Raw genomic sequence first — 25,333 nt, forward strand, 5'->3', positions numbered from 1 at the left:
TGGGTAGAAGCAAATCATGGTTCCCACCCACACTTAAGAAGAGGGGATCGCGCAAGGGCACAAAGACCACAACAGAGAGATTGTGGGGCTATCCTACAGTCTGCCCACCACATCCAACTTTAGAGGTTCATAGTCTCTCTAATTTCATAGCATTCAGAGTTCTATGGCTTAAGTCACTTGACATATTCTAAATGTATAAATATTTATCTTTTGTGTTCATTTCCTCCTAATCTTTTCTAGTCCATTATTTGTTTTTCAATTAATGTTGTTTTAATGGAGTTTTTGAACAAAGCAGAAACAAATACAGCTGTTCAATATTATGAATACACCTGAAAGTCCCCTACTGAATTTTTAAGTAACCTTTGTTCAGCAATTAAAAACAAAAATCCAAAAAAAAAAAAAAAACCGAAAACAACAAGAACAACAACAAAAATCCATGATATCTTAAGAATAACATAGACACATTACACTTAATGCTTCATTTAGTTTTATTAAAGGGCAAATAACTTATGATGTTAATTAATTAGGTTTGAATCCTATATGATATCTATATAATATTATAAATTTATATAAGTATAACAACAGACCTTAAATTATATATATATAGGTGGTGTGCATATGTATATATACCAAAACATTTTCTATTCAGGGAAACATTGGGTTTATTTGTATTGATAGATTAATTTTCAAAAAATGGTATATAAAGTTTATAGTATTTGTATGAAATTTGCACAATTTTAAGGTAAACATATTCGCAGAAAGGGAGTAACCTAAATTTACATGAAACCTACAAAATACTCTGATGATTTTATTAGCAAAGAGCTAACATTTATTAAGATTATTATATACTTCAGATATTAACTTACTTAAACCTCCCAGCATCACAGGAAATATAAGAGCTATGTACTTTGACTATCCTTATTTACTGATGAAGCACACAAGGCAATTTACCCAAAGTACACAGAAATGTGAAACCAGGCTATTTGACATCAAAGCCTACACATTCAATAACTAAACTGCTTCTCTGAAACTAGAAGCTGAGATTGAATATGGTGTCCTCCCTATAGGAAGTAGATTTTCTAGTGAGTGAGACAAACCATTCGCTAACAATTAACATATAAAGCAAAAGAATTCTGCCACAGAGTATGCACAAAGTTCTACTGCCACCTAGAAATACACCAGAAAGGAACTGACACTCACAAGCAGGGGTGAATTTTGAAAGAAAAGAACCTTTCATTTTCTTAGGAAACAAAGCTAATGAAGAAGTCTCCTAGTCATGCTGCAACACGCCATCAAATATTTTCAGGATACGCAGCCTTTTGTGTTAGGATGTGTTAGTAGCCCTGCCACTCCAGACTTTTTAAAACACTTTGTAAAAGCGGAATCACGCAATTTGGAGTCTTTTGTGTCCAGCTTCTTTGATCATCGGTTTTTTGGATACATATTTGTGTCGCTGCCGGTGTGATAAATACAGTGCTTTATGGTATAGATGCACCACAATGTATCTATTTTCCAGTCGAGGGACACCTGTGTTGTTTCCAGTTCAGGGCTAGTATGGATAAAACTGCTCTGAAATTTTTGTATCTTTCATTGCATGCACATACACGTTTATTTGTGTCAGCAGATGAATGGAATTAATGGGTTATAAGGTGTCCCATTGGTAGAGACTGCCAACCAAGATAGTAGCTGTCAGTTTAATCTCCCTCCACAAGTGCAGTGGGCGCTTGAACAACACAGGTGTTAGGGGGACAGACAACCCTACAGAGTTGAAAAATCTGTGTACAATTTTTGAACGCCCAGAAACGTAACTTCCAATATCTTACTCTTGACAGAAAGCCTTACCAATAACATAGACGATCAATTAACATATATTTTACGTGTTATATGTATTATATACTGTATTCTTTTTTTTGTCTATTTGGGGGAGAGAGAGAGTGTGTGTGTGTGTACTCTAGTGGAGGCAGAGTAGGAGAGAGGGCATCTCAAACAGGTCCCAAGTTCAGCATAGAGGCAGACGTGGGGCTCAATTCCACGACCCTGGGATCATACGCTGAGCCGAAATCAAGAGTGGGTCACTCAACTGACTGAGCTGCACTGGCGCCTCTGTACTGTATTCTTACAGTAAAGCAACACAGACCAGAAAATATTATTAAGAAAACCAAAAGGAAGGAAATACATTTATAATATTGTACTATACTTATTGAAAAAAAATCTGTGTGTAAGTGGACCCACACAGTTGACACCCATGTTGTTTAGAGGTCAACTGTACATGAGTTCCAACTGATACAAATTCTCACCAATGCTTGGTAGTCTCTGTTTTTGTGTATTTTTCTGAAAAAATATTAGACATTGTAGTCGGTCTTACAATAACTCCTTTTAGTTTTAATTTCTATTTGATGACGATTTTGATAAGCGTATTTGCCATGTCAGTGTGTGTGTGTGTGTGTGTGTGTGTGTGTGCGCGTGCGCACACGCGCGCAATGACCTTTCAAGTCTTTTTGCCCATTCAAAAATGTGCGTGTTTTTCCTTCTTGCTGATTTCTCGACTCTTCATCTACAAATCTTTCAGTCTTCGCTGAGGGAGTCTGTGTGCCTGTCGAGACGCATCTTCGACACTCGGGCAGGCAGGTTACAACTTTTCTCAGCCTTCCCTTCCTGTTTGTGCAGACTCTCAAGGTCAGTCAGAGGTGAAAGCTTAGCCCCCCACCCCCACCCCTCCAGGCCATTCCTGGGCATGCGTCCGATCCTGGCCTCATGTGTATCACCTTTTAGGGTCCCAGGAATATGTTCAAAGCCCACTTCTCAAAGTCCGCTACAGGTGTTTAAAGCCCACATGCAGCAAAACAAGTATCAAAACTCTACTAATGAACAAAATTTTCGCTGGATTGTTTTGGTCAGCTTTTCATGCCCATTGTTATTATTGTTGCCACTGGAAGCAAAACATTGCCACTGAAGTTCTGAACAAACACCTGCAGGAAATGGGGAAGGACTAGACGGTTTTGACGAACTCTCGTTTGAAGATGACTAAGCAAGCTTTCGCAGCAGGTGTAACCTTGAGGAAAAGGAGCTGTTTTGTCGGTAGGGGGCCCTAAGTGATTGTGGTTGCCATAAACTTTAACAGCAGTGACCCGTGACGTTCAGCGTGACACATTCTCAGTGGCTATGTCCCAAAGTGTCAGACGGCCTGGGTATGAATCCTCCATCTAAAATTTTAAGGCCTTGGGCAAAGTACTTACTCTCTATGTAACTCGGTTTCCTTATATACAAAATAAGACATTAATAACACCTAAGGCACGGGGCTGTTGGGAAGATTAAATGAATTAATTGTATGGTAAGCGTTTAGTCTCTGGCTGATAGAAGCACGATGTAATGTTGGTTATAATTATTGCTATGTTTTTATTATCCTTATTAATCATCACATCGTCATTCAATACAAACGTTCCTTACTTTTATATTTTTGGGTGCTTTGCATAATGCAGGGAGCGAGTATCGGCACATTTAGCAAAGTAGTAGGGGTCGAAGGCTGTGCCACGTGGATGCAGGTATGAACCAGCAAAATGTGACTCTTGGAGAAGCCGGCAACAACAATTAAGGGTGAGAGGTATTAAGCAACAAGTAACTTTTTGAGCACTGAGTCTGAGAATTTCTCAGAAGATTTCTTAAAAGCAGGAGACTTCCACTACTTTCCTTTGGTTATTCAAAAGAAACATGGTGATTTCCTCCCTAGGTAATACCGATCCTCACTCCATAAAGGAAAACGTGTCGAGCCAGCAAAATATTCTAAACATATTAACGGCACCAGTGAGATAGCAAATTAGTAAGTAACCCCAGGCAAGTCCAAAAGAAAGTTAAAACCCAGAAAGAAGAGCTGCCTGTCCTGTACAAGATTCTCAAAGACAGAATCAGAGCAGCAGAAGAGGGTTTGGGGCAGTCTAAGAGCTTGGGCAGGGGTAGGGAGATTGAAAAATCAGTATATCTGGTTGGTTCACCAGAAAGCTACACCCCAGGACAAGATTGTCTCGCCTGGATACCACGGACATTTTGAATCAGATTATTCTTTGTTGTCGGGAGCTGTTCAGTGCCTTGTGTAGTTTGGAAGCGTCTCTTACTTCTCCCTTCTAGAGGCCAGTATCAAGCTTTCCCCGGCATTGACTGCCCGCCATGTTGGGCAACCAAAAATACCTCTAAACACTGCGCTAGGAGTAAGGCTGAGGAAGAGTGGCTGGTCTTTGAAGGAGATGAAGGTCAACTTCAAACTTTTCAGTCACTAAAATTGAAGGGAAATGATGCCAGATTGCCAGTGTTGAGAAAGGAGAAATTTCCTTTTCTTCCCCACCCCCAGGGTTCTTCTAGCTAGTGAGGAATTAAATTGATATGAGATAGATTAATAGGAGGAAAAAAAAAGACACAAGTTTTATAACATGTCTGTGGAGACTCAATTATGACATTGAGATGCAAAGAAATGACCAAGGCAGACAGTGTTTATACATTTTAGAAAAGAGACAATAGGAATTGACCGGATAAAGAAAACATAGGGACACCTGGATAGCTGGGTCAGTTAAGTGTCTGACTTTTGATTTCAGCTCGAGTCACGATCTCACGGTCATGGGATCCAGCCCCCTGATGGGCTCCATCCACACTGGGCATGGAGCCTGCTTGGGATTCTCTCTCTCTCCCTCTCTCTCTCTCTCTCTGCCTCTCTCCTGCTCACGTGCTCTCTCTCAAAAGAAGAAGAAGAAGAAGAAGAAGAAGAAGAAGAAGAAGAAGAAGAAGAAAACAGGTGTTTGGGAGCTTTTTTTTTTTAATATGAAATGTATTGTCAAATTGGTTTCCATACAACACCCAGTGTTCATCCCAACAGGTACCCTCCTCAATGCCCATCACCCACCCTCCCCTACCTCCCACCCCCCATCAACCCTCAGTTTATTCTCAGTTTTTAAGAGTCTCTTATGGCTTGGCTCCCTCCCTCTCTTTTTTTTCCCTTCCCCTCCCCCATGGTCTTCTCTTAAGTTTCTCAGGATCCACATAAGAGTGAAAACATATGGTGTCTCTCTTTCTCTGTATGACTTATTTCACTTAGCGTAACACTCTCCAGTTCCATCCACGTTGCTACAAAAGGCCAGATTTCATTCTTTCTCATTGCCAAGTAGTATTCCATTGAGCTTTAATTAGTAGCTTTAATTCTATGTGGAATTTGGGCTGAGGTCATAGATTACAGTAAAAGAGTAATGAGAGGTTTTTTTCTACAAATTTCTCAACTTGAAAGTCTCTGTCTTTGGTGATAAGGAGGTCTTTTTCCTTCCTATCATGGGGAGGGCATTATTTTCACATGGGGGATTTATTTCCTGCTTTCAGGGGGACAAGGGAGGGTCTGAGTATCCTCGTGTTGCTTGTTTTCCAGATAGCACATTTGGGATGGCCTGCCCTGGGCCTCTACAGTTCCAGTTCCTGCCCTGGGCCCCTACAGTTTCTAGCTTCCCTGGAAACTTCCACACTAAAAGCTGATCTGGTGACTGTGGAGAGAGAAATGGAATTAGTAAATGCGTGGTAAGAGATCTGCAGAGCGTAGAAAGAACATAGATTAGAATGAAGTTGACAGAGGCGCCTGTCAGGAGCACCCACAGGAGCCTGGGTGACTCAGTCAATTAAGCATCACTCTTGATTTTGGCTCAGGTCATGATCCCAGGGTCATGGGAGGGAGTCCCATGTCTGGCTCCACACTGGGTATCGAACCTGCTTGAGATTCTCTTCCTGTCTCTCCCCTGCTTGTGCTCTCTCTCTCTTTCTCTCTGTCTCTCTCTGAAAAAAAAATTACTGAGGATGAATAAACAGAAATGAACAAATCAGAGCCCATTTCCCACATCTCATTAAGCCAGTCCAAGCTCCAGAAATAGATCAGGTCTATAGAATACCTGTACTTCTTTTGTCTGACAAAAAAATTTTAATTCTTTCTTTTAACAGATTTAAATTAGATATTATTTGTCCTGCTTTGTTTACAGAGAAGCAACATTTTTCACTGATGATGGCATAAGCTCCTCTTTGCACGACGGCGTTGGAGTACCATAGAGGCTGAGCTGTTAACTTCTGAGTATTTCTTTTTTTTTTTCATATGAAATTTATTGTCAAATTGGTTTCCATACAACACCCAGTGCTCATCCCAACAGGTGCCCTCCTCAATGCCCATCACCCACTTTCCCCTAATTTCTGAGTATTTGTAAAGTTCACTTTGTGGTATTGAACTCCGGTTCCATGACCATGGAGAGACTTCGGATTGCTTTTCTGACTGATTATCTCCCAAATTTGACTAATGGGATCTTTAGTGCTGAATAGAATTTGGAATTGTGATATACTAATGGATTTTCTATGATTTCGTGAGGGACGCATTTATGTGGCACAATTTTAGGAACAAAGGAGCACAGGTTTGTAATTTGGCAGGCAGTTAGCTGGAGTGCTTACTCACAGAAAGGAACCAGATATCCAAGATCACATTGTCCTGACCACGTAGTTAGGAACCCCATTTATGCTTTGTTGCCGCATAACATAAGGAGATTTTTATGGACAAGATTAAGTTGAAATTTTGAAAGTCTGGGACATCTCATGACCTCTGCCACCGATAATGTTCACATCCACATGTCTCCATTTCTCCTGTGAGAGCAGAACAGGTTGAGAAACAGCCGACATAAGAAGCCTGTAGTTACCAATCACAACATTATTTAAATAGGAGTAATGGGGTTCAGAACAAGTCTCTCCAAAATGTGCCACGTGGGCAAGCAGACTGTTGCAAGCTGAAGTCAATCAAGACCCAGCGGACTCAAGAATACCTTTACCTCTCCCTTAAACTATCTAAAAAATATTTAGATAGGGGACCTGGCTCAGAAAGAGAGCCATTAACAAGAGATAACATTTTTACGTGAATGACTTATTTGCATGGCAGGTCAAATGTCTGTTTATCAAACATCTCTGTTCTTCTCATTGATCTGTGAATTATTCTTCGTCCCTTTGAAGTCCCAGGCCTTAGCTTAAGATGACATAGAAGTCTCCATTGCCTGGCTTGTCCTTGGGTCTTACATTTTTATGGGGTCCCTGCACATTTGCAATTAAATTAGTTTTTCTCCTGTCACTCGGTCTAACGTTAATTTGATTGCCAAAGAAGTTAGAAGGGTAGAAAGAAATTCTTTTTCCTCGTCCACAGTAAAAAACAGAAAACAACCCAAATATCAATCAATACTGCCTATTCATACAGGAAACAACATATAAGAATGAAAAGTAATTAACAACAGGTACACCTAACAGCGTGGATGAAACTCACCCATGTGATGCTGGCTATGAGTTTGAGCTTGAGATCTACTGAGGGAAACTAGACATAGAGGAACACTTACCACTTCATTCCATTCATACGAAGGTCAAAAACAAACTGCAAACATCAATTTTAGAAGTTATGAAAACAGGAATCTCTATTTCTGGGGGAGATGAAAGGAGTAGAGATGAAAAAAGGGCAAGAAGGTGTCATTTGGTGCTAGCAATGTTCTGCTTTTTGATTTGGGTAGAGTTTTCATGGATATTTGTTCTGTAAAAAATTGTTAAACGAACATTTATGTGTTGTACCCTTGTCTGTATGTTGGTTACAAGTTCTTAAATATATTTCATTAATATTAATTAATACAGTATTGTGTTCATTGCAAGCTATTAAACACGTATAACATATGTATAAAATAAGATATTAATATTCACTATAATCGTATATTATATTATTAATATCACATTTATATAATATTCATTATTATATTAATATTGATAATTAGTCATACTATATACTAAGAAAAATGTGACTTTCAGGTCTCAAAAACAAGACATCTTGAAGTATGTTTTGGTAATATAGACTTTGGTAATAGAGGCTTTAGCATATACAAAGTACTTTAGCATATTTGCACATATTACATAATAAATAAACATTAAAACGCTTTTGAAAAGTGAGTTCTTTGGAGAAATGTCTATTTAAGTCTTTTGCCCATTTTTAAATCAGGTTATCACTATTATTATTTTTTTGCTATGAATTAAAAAAAATTCTTTTATATTTTGCATATAACACTTTATCCACTTGTATGTTTTCCAAAGATTTTTTTCTCATTCGATAGGTTACCTTTTCAATTTTTTTTTAAGTTTATTTATTTTTGAGAGAGACAGACAGCATGAGTGGGGGAGGGGCAGAGAGAGAGGGAGAGGGAGAGAATCCCAAGCAGGCTCTGCACCGCCCACACAGAGCCGACGTGGGGCTTGAACCCACGAACCGTGAGATCACGATCTGAGCCAAAACCGAGTCAGACACTGAACCAACTGAGCCGCCCAGATTCCCCAGTTACGTTTTTATTCTGCCATTCCCTCTGCTCCGCAGAAGCTTTTAGTTTGATGTAATCCTACTTATCTATTTTTGCTTTTGCTGCCTGTGCTTTTGGTGTCATTCAAGAAATCATTGTGGAGACCCAGGTCAAGAAGACTTTCCCTTATTTTTTTTTTCTGGGATTTATTTTCACATCTTTAATCCATTTTGACTCAATTTTTATGTATGGTGACGTCAGGTAAGAATCCAATTTCATTCTTGTAGATGTGGATATCCAGGTTTTTCAACACCATTTATTCAAAAAGCTATTCTTTCTCTACTGTGTTTTCTTGATACCCTTGTCAAAGATCAAATGACTCTATATGCATGCTTCCCCCCAGCCCCTGGGCTCTCTAGTTCCACTGATCTCTATGTCAGTGTTTATGCCAGTACCATATTGTTTTGATTACTGTAGCTTTGTAATATATTTTATTATTTAAAAAAATTTTTTTTCTTAATGTTTTTATTTATTTTTGAGACAGAGAGAGACAGAGCATGAACAGGGAAGGGGCAGAGAGAGGAGGAGACACAGAATCGGAAGCAGGCTCCAGGCTCTGAGCCATCAGCACAGAGCCCAATGCGGGGCTCGAACTCATAGACTGCAAGATCATGACCTGAGCCAAAGTTGGACGCTCAACTGACTGAGCCACCCAGGCGCCCCTGTAATATATTTTAAAATGAGGACGTATGAAGCCTCTAGCTTTGTTCTTGTTCATGACTGCTTTGCCCATTTGGGGGTCTTTTGTGGTTCCATCTGAATTTTAGGATTGTTTTTTCTTCTATTTCTATACACTATATCTTTGGGATTTTGATAGGGGTTGCACTGAATTTGTATATTGCTCTGAGTGATATGGCCTTTTAATAGTATTAACTCTTCTAATCCGTGGACACAGAATGTCTTTCCAGTTATTTGTATCTGCTCTAATTTCTTTTATTAATGCGTTCACCATGTAAGTCATTCACTTTTTTGGTTAGGCTTATTTCTAAGGTTTTTTTAATTCTTTTTGGAGCTATTGAAATGGGATTGTTAATTTCCTAGTGTTTGTTGTTGGCGTATAGAAATGCAAGTGATATTGTATTTTGATTTTGTAACCTGCAACTCTACTGACTTTGTTAAGAGGTTAGATTTCATACTGTGATTTTTTAAATGTTTATTTATTTATTTTGAAAGAGAGAGAGAGGGGGAAAAATGAGTGGGGGGAGGGGCAGAGAGGGAGCAAGGAAGAATCCCGAGCAGTCTCTGTGCTCTCAGCGCAGAGCCTGATGCGGAGCTCAAACCCATGAACAGGGAGATCATGACCTGAGCCGAAACCAAGAGTCAGAGGCTTAACCAACTGAGCCATCCAGACGCCCCTCATGTTGTGAGTCTGAAACACAAACAAGCAAACAAAATCCGAAAGAACAACTTTGGGAGGTGATGGATATGTTTATCACCTGGACTGTGGTCATGGTAACATGAGCATATATATATACATGTGACCAAAGTCACTAAATTGTACATATTAATTATGTGCCATTTTCTTGCATACGAATCCTCAAATAAATCTAGAAAACAAAACAAACTAAAACAAAGCTACACGTTAGGTAGTGTTATTTGTGGTGTAGATCATCTCCTTGGTCTGTACTGTGGGGCAGAAACTAGATGCAGTGTCTTTATAATGAAATACGTAAAGCTGATTATACTACCCACGACACTTAAACTGTGTTTAAACTGCGTTTAAAAAGAAAAACAAACCTGCAGTTTCTCTCCCGTTAAATACATCTTCCGAGCCAAGAAACAACCCAACAAAACAAAAGTGCAGTGACTTTGCCCCGCCACTAGGTGCCACTGCACCATGCCGTGCCCATAAGAGTGGGGGAACTTGAGTTAAATTAGGATAGAGGAGATTCTTGAAGCAACCTTATTATTATTTTTTTTTTCTTTATTGAAGTATAGTTGAGGGATGCCTGGGTGGTTCAGCCAGTTGAGCGTCCAACTTAAGCTCAGGTCATGATCTCCCGGTTCGTGGGTTCGAGCCCCACGTCAGGCTCAGCACTGACAGCACAGAGTCTGCTTGGGAGTTTCTGTTTCCCTCTCTCTCTCTGCCCCTCCCCGACTTGTTTCTCTCTCTCCCCCTCTTTCTCTCTTTCTCAAAAATTAATACTAAAAAAAGTATAGTTGACACAGGGTTGCATTAGTTTCAGGTGTACCTCAGGGTTATTTCACAAGTCGATCCATTATGCTAGGGTCGTCACAAGTGTAGCTACCATCTGTCACCATACAGGGCTATTGTAGTATCATTGACTATAGTCCCTGTGCTTTCTTTGCCTTTCATGCCCAGACTTATCCATTCCATAACTGGAAGCCTGTATCTCCCACGCTCCTTCACCCATTTTCCTCATCCTCTCATTCCCATCCCCTCTGGCAACTATTAGTTTATTCTCTGTATTTATGGGACTGTTTCAAAGCAAACTCATTTTTTAAAAATATTTATTTTTGAGAGAGAGGGAGGAGGAGGAGGGACAGAGACAGGGTGGGGGGAGCGGACCCAAAGGGGGCTCTGCGCCGACAACAGGAGCCTGATGCAAGGCTCAAACTCAGGAACCACGAAATTATGACCTGAGCCGGATGCTCAGCCAACGAAGCCATCCAGGCACCGCAAACAAACTCATTATTACATTTTTTTAATGTTTATTTATTTTTGACAGAGAGAGAGAGAGAAGGAGAGAAAGGCAGAGCCCAAGGAGAGAAAGGGCAGAGAGCGAGGGAGGCACAGAATACGAAGCAGGCTCCAGGCTCCGAGCAGTCAGCACAGAGTTCAACATGGGGCTTGAACTCGTGAACGGTGAGATCATGACTTGAGCCGAAGTTGGATGCTTAACCGACTGAGCCACTCAGGTGCCCCCAAATTCATTTTTAATATTGGTAATTGGTCACATAAATTTCTCATAGAATATCTTGAAACTATGAAGAAACATAAAGAAGAAAACAAATGTTATCTGTACTCCTATTACTCAGGGAAAACCATTGTCTTCACCTTTGTAGTTTTCTCTAAGATATAGAAACACAAAATGTGTGTATTTCTATTTAATATTTAACAGGATAAAATCTTACTGGATATATATTTTACTTGGCTTAACAATAATTCTTTGCACATTCCCCATTATACCTAAACATTTTTTTTATTATTATTTTTCATTGTTGTCATATTATTTCATCATGTAGTAGAATCATATTTACTTAACTAAATCTTTAATTTTGGACCATTAAGTGGTTTCTAATTTATCATTATTAAAAATAGCTCTTTGATAAATTTTTTGTGGTTATACCTTGAACATCAGAGATTATTCCTTTAGAGTCTTCTCTCTTCTCCCCCAAAATGGTCACATCAAAAGAAACATGGAATCTTTCAACGTTTATTTATTTTTGGGACAGAGAGAGACAGAGCATGAACGGGGGAGGGGCAGAGAGAGAGGGAGACACAGAATCGGAAACAGGCTCCAGGCTCCGAGCCATCAGCCCAGAGCCCGACGCGGGGCTCGAACTCCCGGACCGCGAGATTGTGACCTGGCTGAAGTCGGACGCTTAACCGACTGTGCCACCCAGGCGCCCCGAAACATGGAATCTTTTTAGGGTTTTTGATAAGTGTTTTAAAAACTGCATTCCAAAGGTTAAACTATACCAATGTGTATGATCATCAGCACTCTTTCCAATCATATATATTCCAACATTTTCTCTAGAATTTTATTGGCAGAGATTTTCATGTGTTAAAATCTAGTCAAATTTGTGAAAACTGAGAGCAAGCTTAGAAAGATCAGTTCTGTATTAGAATTATAAAAATGTTGAATCAGTTCAATACTGACTAGGATCCAGCATTTCAATGGCATTCTATCATTTTAAAAGTAGTTGTCATTTTATTGAGTCCCTATATTTATGTGAAATAAGTAGGTGAACTGTTATTCCTCTTTCCAGAGGAGGGAATTGAAATGGTGTTGCAAACGCCAAATAAAAAATACATAATTGGTAGGTACCTTCAGCAGGCATTAACATAATTATCCAAGGTGAATATAGCCTGCAAATTCAACATTTTAAAGATTACGTAAAAGCTCGAACACGGGAGCAAATCGAGTATATATATCAGCTCAGGTCATGACCTCGCGGTCCTTGAGTTCAAGCCCCAAGTTGGGGTCTGTGTTGACAGCTCGGAGCCTGGAGCCCGCTTCTGATTCTGTGTCTCCCTCTCTCTCTGCCCCTCCCCTGCTCGTGCTCTGTCTCTCTCCGTCTCAAAAATAAATAAATAAATAAATAAATAAACATTAAAAATTAAAAAAAATGCTATAGAAATAAACATATTATGTAGAAATGCTGCTCTATGTCAATACTGGACCTTTAATGACATAGGGTTCCCGTTTATAACAATCATCATTCAAAGTTAATACATCCTGGGGGTTCACTTTGAGGCAGGGACTCTTCTAAGTTCATTTCCATGTATTAACTAATTTCTACCCATCGTAAGTTTCTGACTAGTGCTAACTAAAACAGCTGGACAACTGGTGACGGTGCAGGGCGGAGGCGAAACAGTCAATACTTGTCCTGTGCTTTGGCCTTTAGCTACACTTTCCGCCAACACATTTCATAACACGTAAATCACAAGACATTGTTTTCTTTTTTTTTCTTTTTTTAACTTAACTTTTTTTTTAACTTTTTTTTTTTAACTTTTTTGAGACAGAGAGAGACAGAGCATGAACGGGGGAGGGGCAGAGAGAGAGGGAGACACAGAATCAGAAGCAGGCTCCAGGCTCTGAGCCATCAGCCCAGAGCCCGACAGGGGGGCTCGAACTCACGAACCGTGAGATCGTGACCTGAGCTGAAGTCCGACGATTAACCGACTGAGCCACCCAGGGGACCCAAGACATTGTTTTCTAAAGTGACTCAAGAGTGCTTTGTTATTATTAACGATAGGATATTAGAGTTTGAAAGCCATTTGTTTTATTTTGCAGCTGTGGGAACTGAAGGACACTGAAATTAAGGAACCTCTATTTTTTTTTTATCACTATAGGCAGTGTCTGGAACCCACATTTCTTTTCAATATGGCGTTCTAGTGATAACAGTTTAGAGATATCAGAATGGCATTCAGAGAAGCCTTCAGAGAAGAATATGATGAAATACACCGCAGCTTTCGGAGAAGCATATTGTGAAACGCATTCATCAAACAATTTTGAAGGTAACAACAGAATTTTTCCTGACTCGAGTATCTCATAGAGATTAACATAGCGCCTTGTTTCTACTTTATGGATTATTTTGTGTAAATGACTAAAATACAGAGCATCAGTTATGAGGGCCAATTATACTTTTATTGGAGAGAAGATGAGCTTTATTTATTTAAAAAATTTTTTTTAATGTTTATTTTTGAGAGAGAGAGAGAGAGAGACAGAGCATGAGCAGAGGAGGGGCAGAGAGAGAGAGGGAGACACAGAATCAGAAGCAGTCTCCAGGCTCTGAACTGTCAGCACGGGGCCTGAGAGAAGATGAGCTTTATAAATAGGCCCTTGCAAAATAACTCTAGATGTCTCCTAATTTCTCTATGTCTCTTTAGTATGAGGGTGATGAATTATAACAGAAAGGAAGAAAATAAGAGAGTCAAAAATTTAAATGACCTACATTCCTCTCAAGTCAATTTGAATGTTCACTGCACATCTGCTCTACAGAAAAATAAATAGAGCCCTTTTGGAAGCACATATAAAAACAATTCAAAAAGTACAAACTGGGGGCGCGTGGGTGGCTTAGTCGGTTGAGCATCTGACTCCAGCTCAGGTCATGATCTCGCGCTCTGTGAGTTCGAGCCCACGTCGGGCTCTGTGCTGACAACTCAGAGCCTGGAGCCTGTTTCGGATTCTGTGTCTCCCTCTCTCTCTACCCCTCCCCGGCTCACGCTGTGTCTCTCTCTGTCTTAAAAATAAATGTTAAAAAAAATTCCAAAAACCAAAAGTACAAACCGTGCTATAAAGCTAAGTTTTTACTGTAGATAAGTTTAAAAAATGTTCTAGTGTTCTGTTTTCTGATACTATGACATATATTAGTGCATTTTGAAGGAACGAACACTTCTTAGAAACCGTTTTGTGGATTCTACCTTTATTTTAACTTACACAAAATCAGCTTATAATGGCAGTGAATACAAAAGACAAAGAAACACTATTGCACTCAGAAAATACTTCATATGAAGCATTGCACATGGGAGAATTGATTAGGAAAGGTACAAATTTATAGTCAGATAAGACTTGACTATTCCAGGTTTGAAGAATACAGACTTTTTCCCGATAGAAATTTACCACATCACATATTGCACATTTTCCAACACTTTCATCTGCTTCACAAATATCCGTTATAGTCTTTGCGTTTGTCTGTGTCTCTGTAAAATGCTACATGTAAGATTTTTAAGACAATGAAGTAGGTACCATTGGAAAAGATGAGTTACGTAGAACTAAAAAAAAGAAAACAAAAATAAAAACCAACAAACCATATAAATACATGATTATCCCACTCTTTTGGCAGGAAAATGACAAAGTAACTTGGCAAACTTCTCTATAAAGAGAAAAATATTATGAAGCTTAGTTTCATAAGCATTTGTCCACTTAGAAATGTTCTTTGATTTTTTTTCAAAAAATGCATTTAGACTAAATGTCTGCACTACCGGTTAAAATTTCTTAGGTTGACGGGGCGCCTGGGTGGCGCAGTCGGTTAAGCGTCCGACTTCAGCCAGGTCACGATCTCGCGCTCCGTGAGTTCGAGCCCCGCGTCGGGCTCTGGGCTGATGGCTCAGAGCCTGGAGCCTGTTTCCGATTCTGTGTCTCCCTCTCTCTCTGCCCCTCCCCCGTTCATGCTCTGTCTCTCTCTGTCCCCAAAATAAATAAGCGTTGAAAAAAAAATTTTTTTTTAAATTTCTTATGTTGACATTTGGTTTTTAATACCACCAGTTAACATCTTCAAATAGTGCAAATATGAGGAGCACACTCAGTTTCGGCAGTCATTCAACAATAAATAATAACTCTAAGCCTAGTCATTTTACTATTTCTGAATTTTAAAATATAAAGTGCATCCATAAGGCTTAAAGTCATTCTCATTTTTGCACGTAATGAATGATCAGGCAACCTGTGCCTTTTTCAGCTCATGGCTGGGTAACCTGGAATTCCTTTTCCTTTTTTCCATAGTCTCATCTGGAAGAAGGTTTCCAAAATAATACGAAGGTTTTTTCCCCCCCCCCAAAGTCTTTATGGAAAATTTCTGACCATAAAGCAGCATCCATCAACACAAATTTCCTCGAGTTCCAGGTCACCATAGTCTAGAAGCAAATATGTTTCCTCATTATTTGAAGGGCTTACTACATATCCAGTGTAAATTCTTTTCACATTCTGTGCTGATGACCCCTGTGCTATTCAGAAATGCACAGTTCTCAGATCCCGTAAGGTTGAACCTGGCAAACAATAAAGAAAGCCAGCATTATTTTCAGTTCATTATTTCCATTCAGTTACAGGAGAATGAACTTTGTGAGGGTGGTCTGTGATTTTTTTTTTTTTTTTTCGCTTGGTAGGACCTCACGAAGCATGTCAGCTGGTCAAGTTGACCATAAACTAACTTGTAAAGACAGTAGATAGGGTCTGGAAGGAAGACGATGTGGAGGGTAGAAACAGAGCAGAGAGTTAAGAGTTCCATTCCTTTGGTTGGCATACGACCAGAGGAGTGATCCTTGGTTGCTTCTGAGTTAGGTTTATGGCCCCTAAAGCCCATTTGCATGTATAGTCCCATAGGACACATATTAAGAATTCCTTTTCTAGAGATTTAAATTTATTCTCCTTATCGGTAATTATCATAAAACTATTTAGATAGCTAGGGATTTATTTCATTCTGAGTTTTCAGATGAAAAGATTACCACTAAACATATAAAATGTCCTTTAAACTTTAAAATGTACATTAATTACAGGTAGTAAAATTAGGCAATATCTTTCATTCTGAGGCAAGTTTTCTCTTAGGCTCACAGAGGCTTCTAATTCGTGATTAGAAATATTGTTCTTTATCTCTGTGGTGATGAGAATTGGGAGAGGGTAAAAGGGAATTCTTTTCTAAAAAAAAAAAAAAAAAGGAAAAAAGAAAAACTCCAGCTTATCAGGAAAATATATATACGAGATTGGAAATGTTGGATTTTTTTCTTTTTGCAGCATTGTAATTATTTCTGGAACACTTCTGAGTCTGTTACTCACACTGAAATTTGCTGAGATAAACACACTAGAAGCATTTATTGTATGATTTCCAAGTAGATAAAAAGAGAAAAATGGCAATATTAAAACCATTCTTTGAAGAATTTGAAAGAGATAAACGTGCAAAACAGACTGGTAAAACTCTGCTCATAAAGGGCCCAACCTTTGTATACAACAGTGATTTGAAAGGAAAATGGCTTCCCTGAGCTGCCATTCTGGGGAGGATGAAGAGACATCTTCAAACTTACCTGTTATTGAAGACTTTGCCATCTGACCATTTCCATGTCCGACCATCTTCATTTTTCAGCCCAATCCAATGTTCGGCTCTACCCACATATCGTTTTAAAAAGATCTTGAAGAAAGCACAAAGAAGGCACATGTTAAACCACCCCTCTGGTAAGTATGTAATAAATTCCATTTCTCAAAAGCTGCAATTCAAGGCATGATGGCTAAGCTGCTCACTTATTAGCTCTGTTTGGGACCAGCTCGTTTGAACTTTTGGCCATGGGAAGCTAAATAATCGAATCAAATTTACAAGGTTAAACGGAACCCTGATTATGACCTCAGACTGATCTCATGCTTTTCTGTAACTAAATTTCCCTACAAGGGAGATAGGTACAATGTCTTCAAAGAAATCACAGATTATCTCTATCGAAAAATAGCAAATATTTAGGAAATTGTTTTTGAATCTTACCATGTCCTCTTCAGAATCAACGAAGGCAAGAGTAGCCCTGTGTTCAGAGCAAAAGTTTTGTGCTGACTTCCAGTCCTTTGTTACAGTGGAAAGAAAGTAGCATTTCCTCCGGTATGCAAGCCAATCATCTGAGCATGAAGAAACAGGGCTATTTGATGGCACTGGGTGTGAACATTGTCCTGGACAGTTGTATTCGCCAACTGTGAACAGGAAAATGGTTTGTTTTAGTAATAAAAGAAACTAGCTGACAATGACAAGGATGAGAGGCAAGAAGTGAATTCTGAGAAGAGCAAGAAAGGCAGGTCCTCACTTTATCTAATTTCCTGTTGTGCCTAACTACCACTGTCAGGATGCAAGAAATAAGAGGGTGTCCCTTGGGCCATAATCTCCGAAAGGGGTAGGAAAATAGAAAAATCCTGGGGCGCCTGGGTGGCGCAGTTGGTTGAGCGTCCGACTTCAGCCAGGTCACGATCTCGCAGTCCGTGAGTTCGAGCCCCGCGTCGGGCTCTGGGCTGATGGCTCAGAGCCTGGAGCCTGTTTCCGATTCTGTGTCTCCCTCTCTCTCTGCCCCTCCCCCGTTCATGCTCTGTCTCTCTCTGTCCCAAAAATAAATAAAACGTTGAAAAAAAAAAAAAACTTTAAAAAAAAAAAAATAGAAAAATCCTGCCAGTAGTCTTTGGACTAAAAAGGGTAAAGGGCATTATAAATTCCAATGCAGCCAACGAAACACTAAATTGGGAGATGGAGAGAATAATTTGTAGGGAAATAATTCAGAATACAGAAAGAACTATGGCTGGGGACGTTTCATAAAATTGTAAGATTTCATGTTTGTAAAAGGCAAATATGTCTTGGTATTGCTATGTTTTGAATACCGTATCCCAGTTAATTCTTTGGGAGCTTCTAGATATATATATATATATTTTTAATTATGCATAAGCACCCTTCTGTGGCCCTTGAGATAAAAAAACAAAAGACTGGCCAATTCCTGATTAATCTATGGCTGAGGTATTATTTTTTTCTATCAAAAATGAATGTGAAGCCCACATTTTCCCCCTAACTAAATGTCGATTTAGTTAGACTCTAAGTCAGTCCCTTTCACTTCAGATTTAAAAATCTGCTCAAGGGGCGCCTGGGTGGCGCAGTCGGTTGGGCGTCCGACTTCAGCCAGGTCACGATCTCGCGGTCCGTGAGTTCGAGCCCCGCGTCGGGCTCTGGGCTGATGGCTCGGAGCCTGGAGCCTGTTTCCGATTCTGTGTCTCCCTCTCTCTGCCCCTCCCCCGTTCATGCTCTGTCTCTCTCTGTCCCAAAGATGGAAAAAAAAAAAATTTTTTTTTAAAAATAAATAAATAAAAAAAATAAATAAAAATCTGCTCAAGTGTAATCTTCTCCCACAATAATTTTTAACTTGTTTTTTTTCCTTCCCTTCCCCTATCCCACAATAATTTTTAAGTCATAGACACCTTTAATACTTCTAAAGATGTTCTAGGCAATTGAGAAAGCGTTGCATTGATTATCTAAAGAATATGGAATTATATTTGGGATGTTCAAAGAAATCAGCCATGTATAAAAAATGGGGGTGATTCTAAAAAAGAGAGAGAGAAAGACCATTTCTAGATTCCAAAGTATGAGAGCCCCCCCCCCCCCTTTTTTTTCCTTCATGTGAGACCATATCCTCCTCTGTGAGGGTTCTGGAGCTAGAGTTGGGCATGTTACACATTTCACTTTCTGTACAATGGCAACTAACAATTCCTGACCCTCCCCTTGCCTAAAGGCTTCACTGTTAAGATTAAACCAAAGGCTTTTAGATTAAGTTCCAGGCAAAAGCAAACAAATAAAACAAAAATGATGCTTTTAAAAAAAGATGGGGGTGATTCTAAATTAATCAGAATTTCAGATTAATTAGTGCCAGGAATCCCTGTTGATTTCAGCTGGACAGGGATGCTAACAGCAGAATGAATTCGTGAAGTACAGACCCACCTGATAAAGCGATGAGAGCAATGATTAAACAAGTGATAAAGACCACATTCAATACAGCACATGGGATAGGAACTTGAAGGGACCCTTCATGCTGTGTTGCAAACTGAGGGCCGGCGGTGGTACCTGCAGGGAGAAAGTTCATGATGAATTCAGGTCAACTGTAGAAGTAAGAAAGGGACATTTGATATTCTCCTGAGGCATTTGCATTTCAATACCTCCTTATCTTCTTAGATGAAATTTATAAGTTAGTTTCCCCCAATTTTGAGTGACTTTGGACAGTTTATTTTTGGCTAGAGATGAACCGATCCAGGGATAATGATGAGATCATAAAATATCTGCCTAATATGTGCACTTAGTAGCTACAAAAATTCTAAGTTTATGATAATTATATTGTTTGAATCACAAGAACATTTATTAAATATCTGATTACCCTGGGAGACATATAAAAAGGACATCCTCAGCATAATCCCTTAACCTCTCTGTAGTTCCTGTTTAAGAAAGTTGACTTAAATGCAATAAATATGGATGATGAATAAAAAGTATTGAATTGATATATAAATATCTACAACCACCATGACTGAAAATTAAAAAAAAAAACCAGACAGGTGGTACTTTTGGTGAAGTCAGTACATACGTGAAGCAATGGAAGTTTTCATATATTACTGATGGGGGAGTAAAATGAAAAGATAATTTGGAAAACTGTTTTTCATACAATGAAATATATACCTATCCTCTGATTCAGCATTTGACTTGTACAAAACAAGAAGGCTCATAGCAGCTTTATCCTTAACAGCCAAACCTTAGAAAGAATCCACATATCCATCAACAGGAATTTGGATAAACAAGGTATGGCATATCTGAATTCTCCCTAGCAGAAAAAAAAACACAAAAACAAAAAAAAAAACCCACAAAAACAAACAAACAAAAAACCTCATCAATGCAACAAAATGCATTGGTCTCAAAAAATGTCGAGCGAGAAAAATGCAGCTACAACTATATACTATAGATTTCCATTTATATGACATTCAAGGCTATAAACTATAGATTTCCGTTTATATGACACTCAAGGATAGCTGAACGAAGTCAGACCAAGAAAGACAAACACCATATGATTTCACTTATAGGTGGAGTCTAAAAAACAAAGCAAGTGAAGGAACAAACGGAAAGCAGAATCGGACCCATAAATACAGAGAACCAAATGCAGATTGCCAGAGGGGAGGAGAATGGGGGTATGGGCAAAGTGGGTGAAGGAGAGTGGGAGATACAGGCTTCCAGCGATGGAATGGATAATTCACGGGAAATGAAAGGCACAGCATAGGAAATATAATCCGTGGCAGTGTAAGAAAGAGCATGGTGTGACAGAGAGTCCTACCTTATGGTGAGCATAGCATAACATAAGGGGGTGTAGAATTACTATGTTGTACACCTGAAGATAATGTAACATTATGTGTTACCTATACTCAAAAAAAAGAAGTTGAATTAAACTATGGTAACAGAAATCAGAAAAGGAATTGCTTTTATGTGTGTAGGAAAAGTAATTTGGCTGGAAAGAAACACAGGGGAACTTTCTAGGGTGAAATTTCAAATCCTGATTGGAGTTGTTATGGAACTCATTAAATGGCATACTTTTGATTTGTGCGTCTGTGGCATGTAAATTATGCCTCAATTAAAATGATATTTGAGTGAAGAGCAAAATATTTGAATTTTTCAAGAGAAGTTAGCAGAGGAAACATAACAATATTATACAGCAAATGTTAGGTAGAAGTTGATGTTTTTCATGTACCTTCTGTATAATGCTGAAACGAAGCAAAAATTTGATTTGATTTCACCAATAAGAAATAATTTTGTGGAATATGAACATGATGTGAATGATGATTCTTAGTTTAAAAAAAACTACAAGAATATCTGCTTTAGAATATAAATAATCAAGAACGGAGAGAAGATTTTGTGACCAGTGATTGAATTTGATTTTTGCTAGGATGACCCCTCAGGGTTTCTAAAATTTGGCCTCACAAGAGATACATAGCTCCCTGTTAGGTTCGCAAAAACTGAAACGCAAAATGGCCACTTGAATGATACTAGAAATTACCATACAAAATAGCATCGAATGCAAACATATCATGTTTTTCTATATGCTATGATTTCCATAATTAAAAGCATACTAAAAGAGGACATATCTTGAGATTCTTGTATTTCTTTTCCTAAAAAACATTTCTCCGAAGTGAAACTGAGCACAGAGGTGTGTTTTCTTTCATTGTTCACTGGTTATCAACATCAGCTTTTGCTTCTGGGGATTGTTCTCTTCCAGCATAGGTCTGCATTGGGGTTTTGCAAGAGAAGGTTTTACTTCACTCCTCTCTAGCTCTATTTCTTTCAGCTTCTCAAAGCAAATCTTCCTTTTTTTTTTTTTTTTTTTTTAACCAGCATACAACTATCACCGGAAGCAGCCCTTGGTAGATAGGGTAGCAAGTTCAGAACTGTCTGTCTAGTTTCACTTCTCCCCATGTGAGAGTCAATCATGCTGTTTAGACTCAATGCAGCAAGAGTTGTGGTTCCTCAGCAAACACTAACTCATCCGTGTAGCTCCCGGACTCAGAGCCAGCCTGGCTCAGTCTATTGGCTTATCCACAGGCAAACGGTGGAGGTGATTCTCAGACTGTATGTTTCTCCATTAGTGAGGGCTATTGTTACTCACTGTTTGATTTATCACCTAGGCAACAAAACACTCCCCTTACAGGATACTTCCGCTCTGATTATGGGCCCTGTTCATTAACGAAGAAATTGAAGCTAAATCCACAATTAAATACCAAGTCATCCAAAGGTGATGCCCAATGATGGCTTATAGTAATAAAGCAACTACAAGGGCAGCATAAACTAAACACTCAGAAAATTGGAGAACTCGGGAAAAGTTGCAGATTCCTGAATTAGGTCCTTTGTTGTTCAACTATGATCTCTACTTACTGGGTGATTTTATTATTATATACGTTATTTCTTTTCAGCAGCTCAACTGGGCCATAACATTATGGTTACCTAGCTACCAGGAATCTTTGCGGCTTGCACTTCTTATGCACACTTGATTGTGTGTACTTAGTAAAAGATGGGTTTATCAGAAGCGATTGGTGTCTTCCTAACATAAACCAGTTTAGCAGACACAGGCTCAGAAAACAATCCCACTCTCCAGACCGTTCAGCTCTGCTGTTCATGTTATAACGCACCCCTTTATTACCAGGTAACTTTGCTTAAAAGTAAGTTTGGGGGGCACCTCATTAACTGGAGAGGAAGAAGGCTAAATTAAAAAAAAAACAAACAAGCCTCACAGAAACACATTATAAGAAAAAGAAAATGGGAGCATTCTGGTAACAGGAAAGAGAAGAAAAGTCTGTGGACAGAATAGGCAAAGAGAAGAGGGGAAAAAGTAAATAGCTAAGATAATCACATTTTGATGTATTTCGATGAAAAACAGAAGAAAGGAAGAACCATGTGTGACTCATGTCGAATCTGAAGCCAGTGATTAGAGGGTGAAGCAGAATGATGAAATAGAGGAAGAGTTCTATGAAGGGTGCAGAAGCAGAAGATTGCCCTTTCAAGAACTTTTCGTGACCTTCTCCTAAGAAACTACCACCGGGCCCGGTAAATGCGTCCGTCTATCCTCTCAAAGGTTGGAAACCTTCATTGCCAGCAACTGGAGGATGCTGTCACGAGACTACAACGAAGCAAACAGCAAGCCTACAAAGACACAGGTGAAGACAACGAAGAATGTAATTGTTCACGTGGAAGGCCAAGAAAAGTTTTGTAAAGAGAGGCTGTGCTTCCTGAAGTGTCTACAGATGGATATGGAAAGAGGATGGGGAATGCACTGGGCCAGTGAGCTTTCCAGGTAAATCTGCAGAACTGATACGGCGTACACTGAAACAAAGGGACAGATCTTTCAAGGCCTTCTGAAATCCAACGTTGTGGTCTCCTCTCGTGTTTCAGGTAGATAGAGAAATAATTACTTGTTCCCATATTGTCCTTTTCCTGGACTGAAGCAAAATGTAACCAAGTTTTTCTAAAGACAAAGGCTCGTTTTTTAAAGTACTGTAATATATGAGCTAGCTAGCTAGATGATAGATGATAGATAGATAGATGATAGATAGACAGACAGATAGATGTATGTGTGCGTGAGGGACAGAGAGGGAAAAGGAGTTTTGTTACAAGGATATAACAAATAAGGTCTGACTTACTTTGTTGTCCTCTCTCCGGATGCAAGGAGCTGTTCTCTGTTATGGAACAATCTTCAGAATTCATCTTTGCTCTAGTCAAGATTCCCTGGCTGATCCCAGGCCAAGCCAACTACAGCAAAAGTCTTTGCTAGACCTCTTGTCCTGTCTCTGAGTCTGTGAGGTATCTCAGCGTTTATATTCAGTTATATTGTCTCCGCCCCCTTCCTCTTGCCACCTATAACCGCTCGACTACATCAGTTCTCTTTAATTTATGCTCCAGCGGCCCAGACAATTCACACCGTGTTGTGGTGGTGAGCTGCGGGTTTTCCCTGCTGTCTGAAATGTGCTTTCTCACAACTGTAGGTGTAGCATGAAGCGACAAGCGGGATTTGTCCAGCATCTGAGACATCCTTCTTCAAGTCTGTAAAAAACACAGATAGTTTAGGAGACGGTGTAATTAAGTAAAGAGCGAACGGTTAAGGCTTCTTATCTTTGAGGTGGAAATAATTTGGAGAGTAATATTTCCCCTAGATTCTGATTCGTTTAGTTAATGAACGACTAATATTTATTGAGCATGCACTCTGACCCTGACACTGATTGGGGCTAGAGGGGTCATTGTTAAGTAAGAATTTTAAGATCTCTGTCCTCATGAATCTCTCTCCACTCTGGAAGAATTTTACTTAGGAAGCTATAAATCAGCTGTCAGAAGGGTATCATTCACGTCTTCCCCAGGGACTCGTTCTTCTACGTTACCATTTCGTACACGCTTGCTTTTAATTCAAGAAATAGAAACCTTGTGGTCTGGAACTTCCGATAGTCTAAAATTGTTTGTCTTAAATTACCTGTTTCATTTATCTCCTGTTAATTTTTTGCCACATTTTACTGTCATCTAGATTGCCCTTATTCCCCCTAGTATCTTATTCTTCTCTAATTTTCTCCTCTTTTACATGATTATTTTTCATGTATTTCTGAGGTGTCAGACATCTGGAGTATGATTGTCGTAAATTTTATGTATTTTATTTTTGAGAAGGAGAGAGAAAGCATGAGTGAGGGAGGGGCAGAGAGAGAGAGAGAGAGAGAGGGAAAGAGAGAGAATCTCAAGCAGGCTCTGTGCTGTCATCATGGACCCCCGTGGTCCCCGAGATTATGACCTGAGCTGAAATCAAGAGTCAGAGGCTTAACCGATTGAGCTGCCCAGGCTCCCCGAGGAGTATGATTATTATAAAAAATATATTGCTATGGCATCTAATACCATCTAAGCTATTAAGATCGACACAAAATGAAGCCAGAATGTCTGTGCGTGGTGACTTAAAGAGGGGATCAGAATATCACTCTTGTTACCAATCTTGCTGCCACAATTTTTGTCATTAGTACCTCTTCTTTAAAGACAATCTGGTTTCAAAAGAAAGGCTTCGTGAAAGTATTATGCTTAGATGGGTTGGCATTTTTCATCGACTGTGGCTAAGTTAGGCCATTGTATTTATTTGTTAACCTAAGACATTAAGAGTTACGCGTTGGTCTTAAGGGTTCTCTTTGCTTCCACTCTCAGTCTGTTTCCTGGTATGTTTTCCACACGACAGCAAGAAGCGTTGTTTAAAATTAGGTCCTATCACTTTGTTGAGATGTTCATCTCCTCCCCACTCCTCCCCGCAAAGCCTTCTTATCAAAATCACCATAAAAATCCAAAGACCTTCTTATAGTTGAGAAGGTCTCTGATCTAGCCCTTGGCTACCTCTCCTGCCATTTTCCCTATTAGTCACTATCCTCTCCAACTGTAACCTCTGCTGTACCACAAAAATGTCAAGCATACTCCCACTTCAGAATTTGTGCATTTTCTCTGAAAGGTTCTTC

General features: G+C 39.3%; 1 protein-coding gene across 1 annotated transcript; it reads right to left on the reverse strand.

Moving 5' to 3' along the window:
* Positions 1-15,614: 15,614 nt before the first annotated feature.
* Positions 15,615-23,777, reverse strand: CD69 (CD69 molecule). Its single transcript, XM_043562258.1, has 5 exons — positions 23,504-23,777; positions 19,281-19,403; positions 17,304-17,503; positions 16,858-16,961; positions 15,615-15,828 (listed from the first exon to the last, which is right to left on the reverse strand). The coding sequence occupies exons 1-5, from the start codon at positions 23,565-23,567 to the stop codon at positions 15,720-15,722; spliced, it is 600 nt and encodes a 199-aa protein (XP_043418193.1). The 5' UTR covers positions 23,568-23,777; the 3' UTR covers positions 15,615-15,719.
* Between the last annotated feature and the right edge of the window lie 1,556 nt (positions 23,778-25,333).

Source organism: Prionailurus bengalensis, chromosome B4, assembly GCF_016509475.1.
Source record: "Prionailurus bengalensis isolate Pbe53 chromosome B4, Fcat_Pben_1.1_paternal_pri, whole genome shotgun sequence".
In the NCBI taxonomy this organism is placed as follows: Eukaryota; Metazoa; Chordata; class Mammalia; order Carnivora; family Felidae; genus Prionailurus; species Prionailurus bengalensis.

What these genes read in the sequence shown, in the direction of transcription:
- CD69 (XM_043562258.1), bottom strand. Translation starts at nt 23,567, where the DNA reads ATGAATTCTGAAGATTGTTCCATAACAGAGAACAGCTCCTTGCATCCG. An exon ending in TCCGGAGAGAGGACAACAAA is followed by an intron (nt 19,404 to 23,503) that starts GTAAGTCAGACC and finishes TTCTCCCTGCAG; the next exon opens with GTACCACCGCCGGCCCTCAG. An exon ending in GGCAAAGTCTTCAATAACAG is followed by an intron (nt 15,829 to 16,857) that starts GTAAGTTTGAAG and finishes ATTGTTTGCCAG; the next exon opens with GTTCAACCTTACGGGATCTG.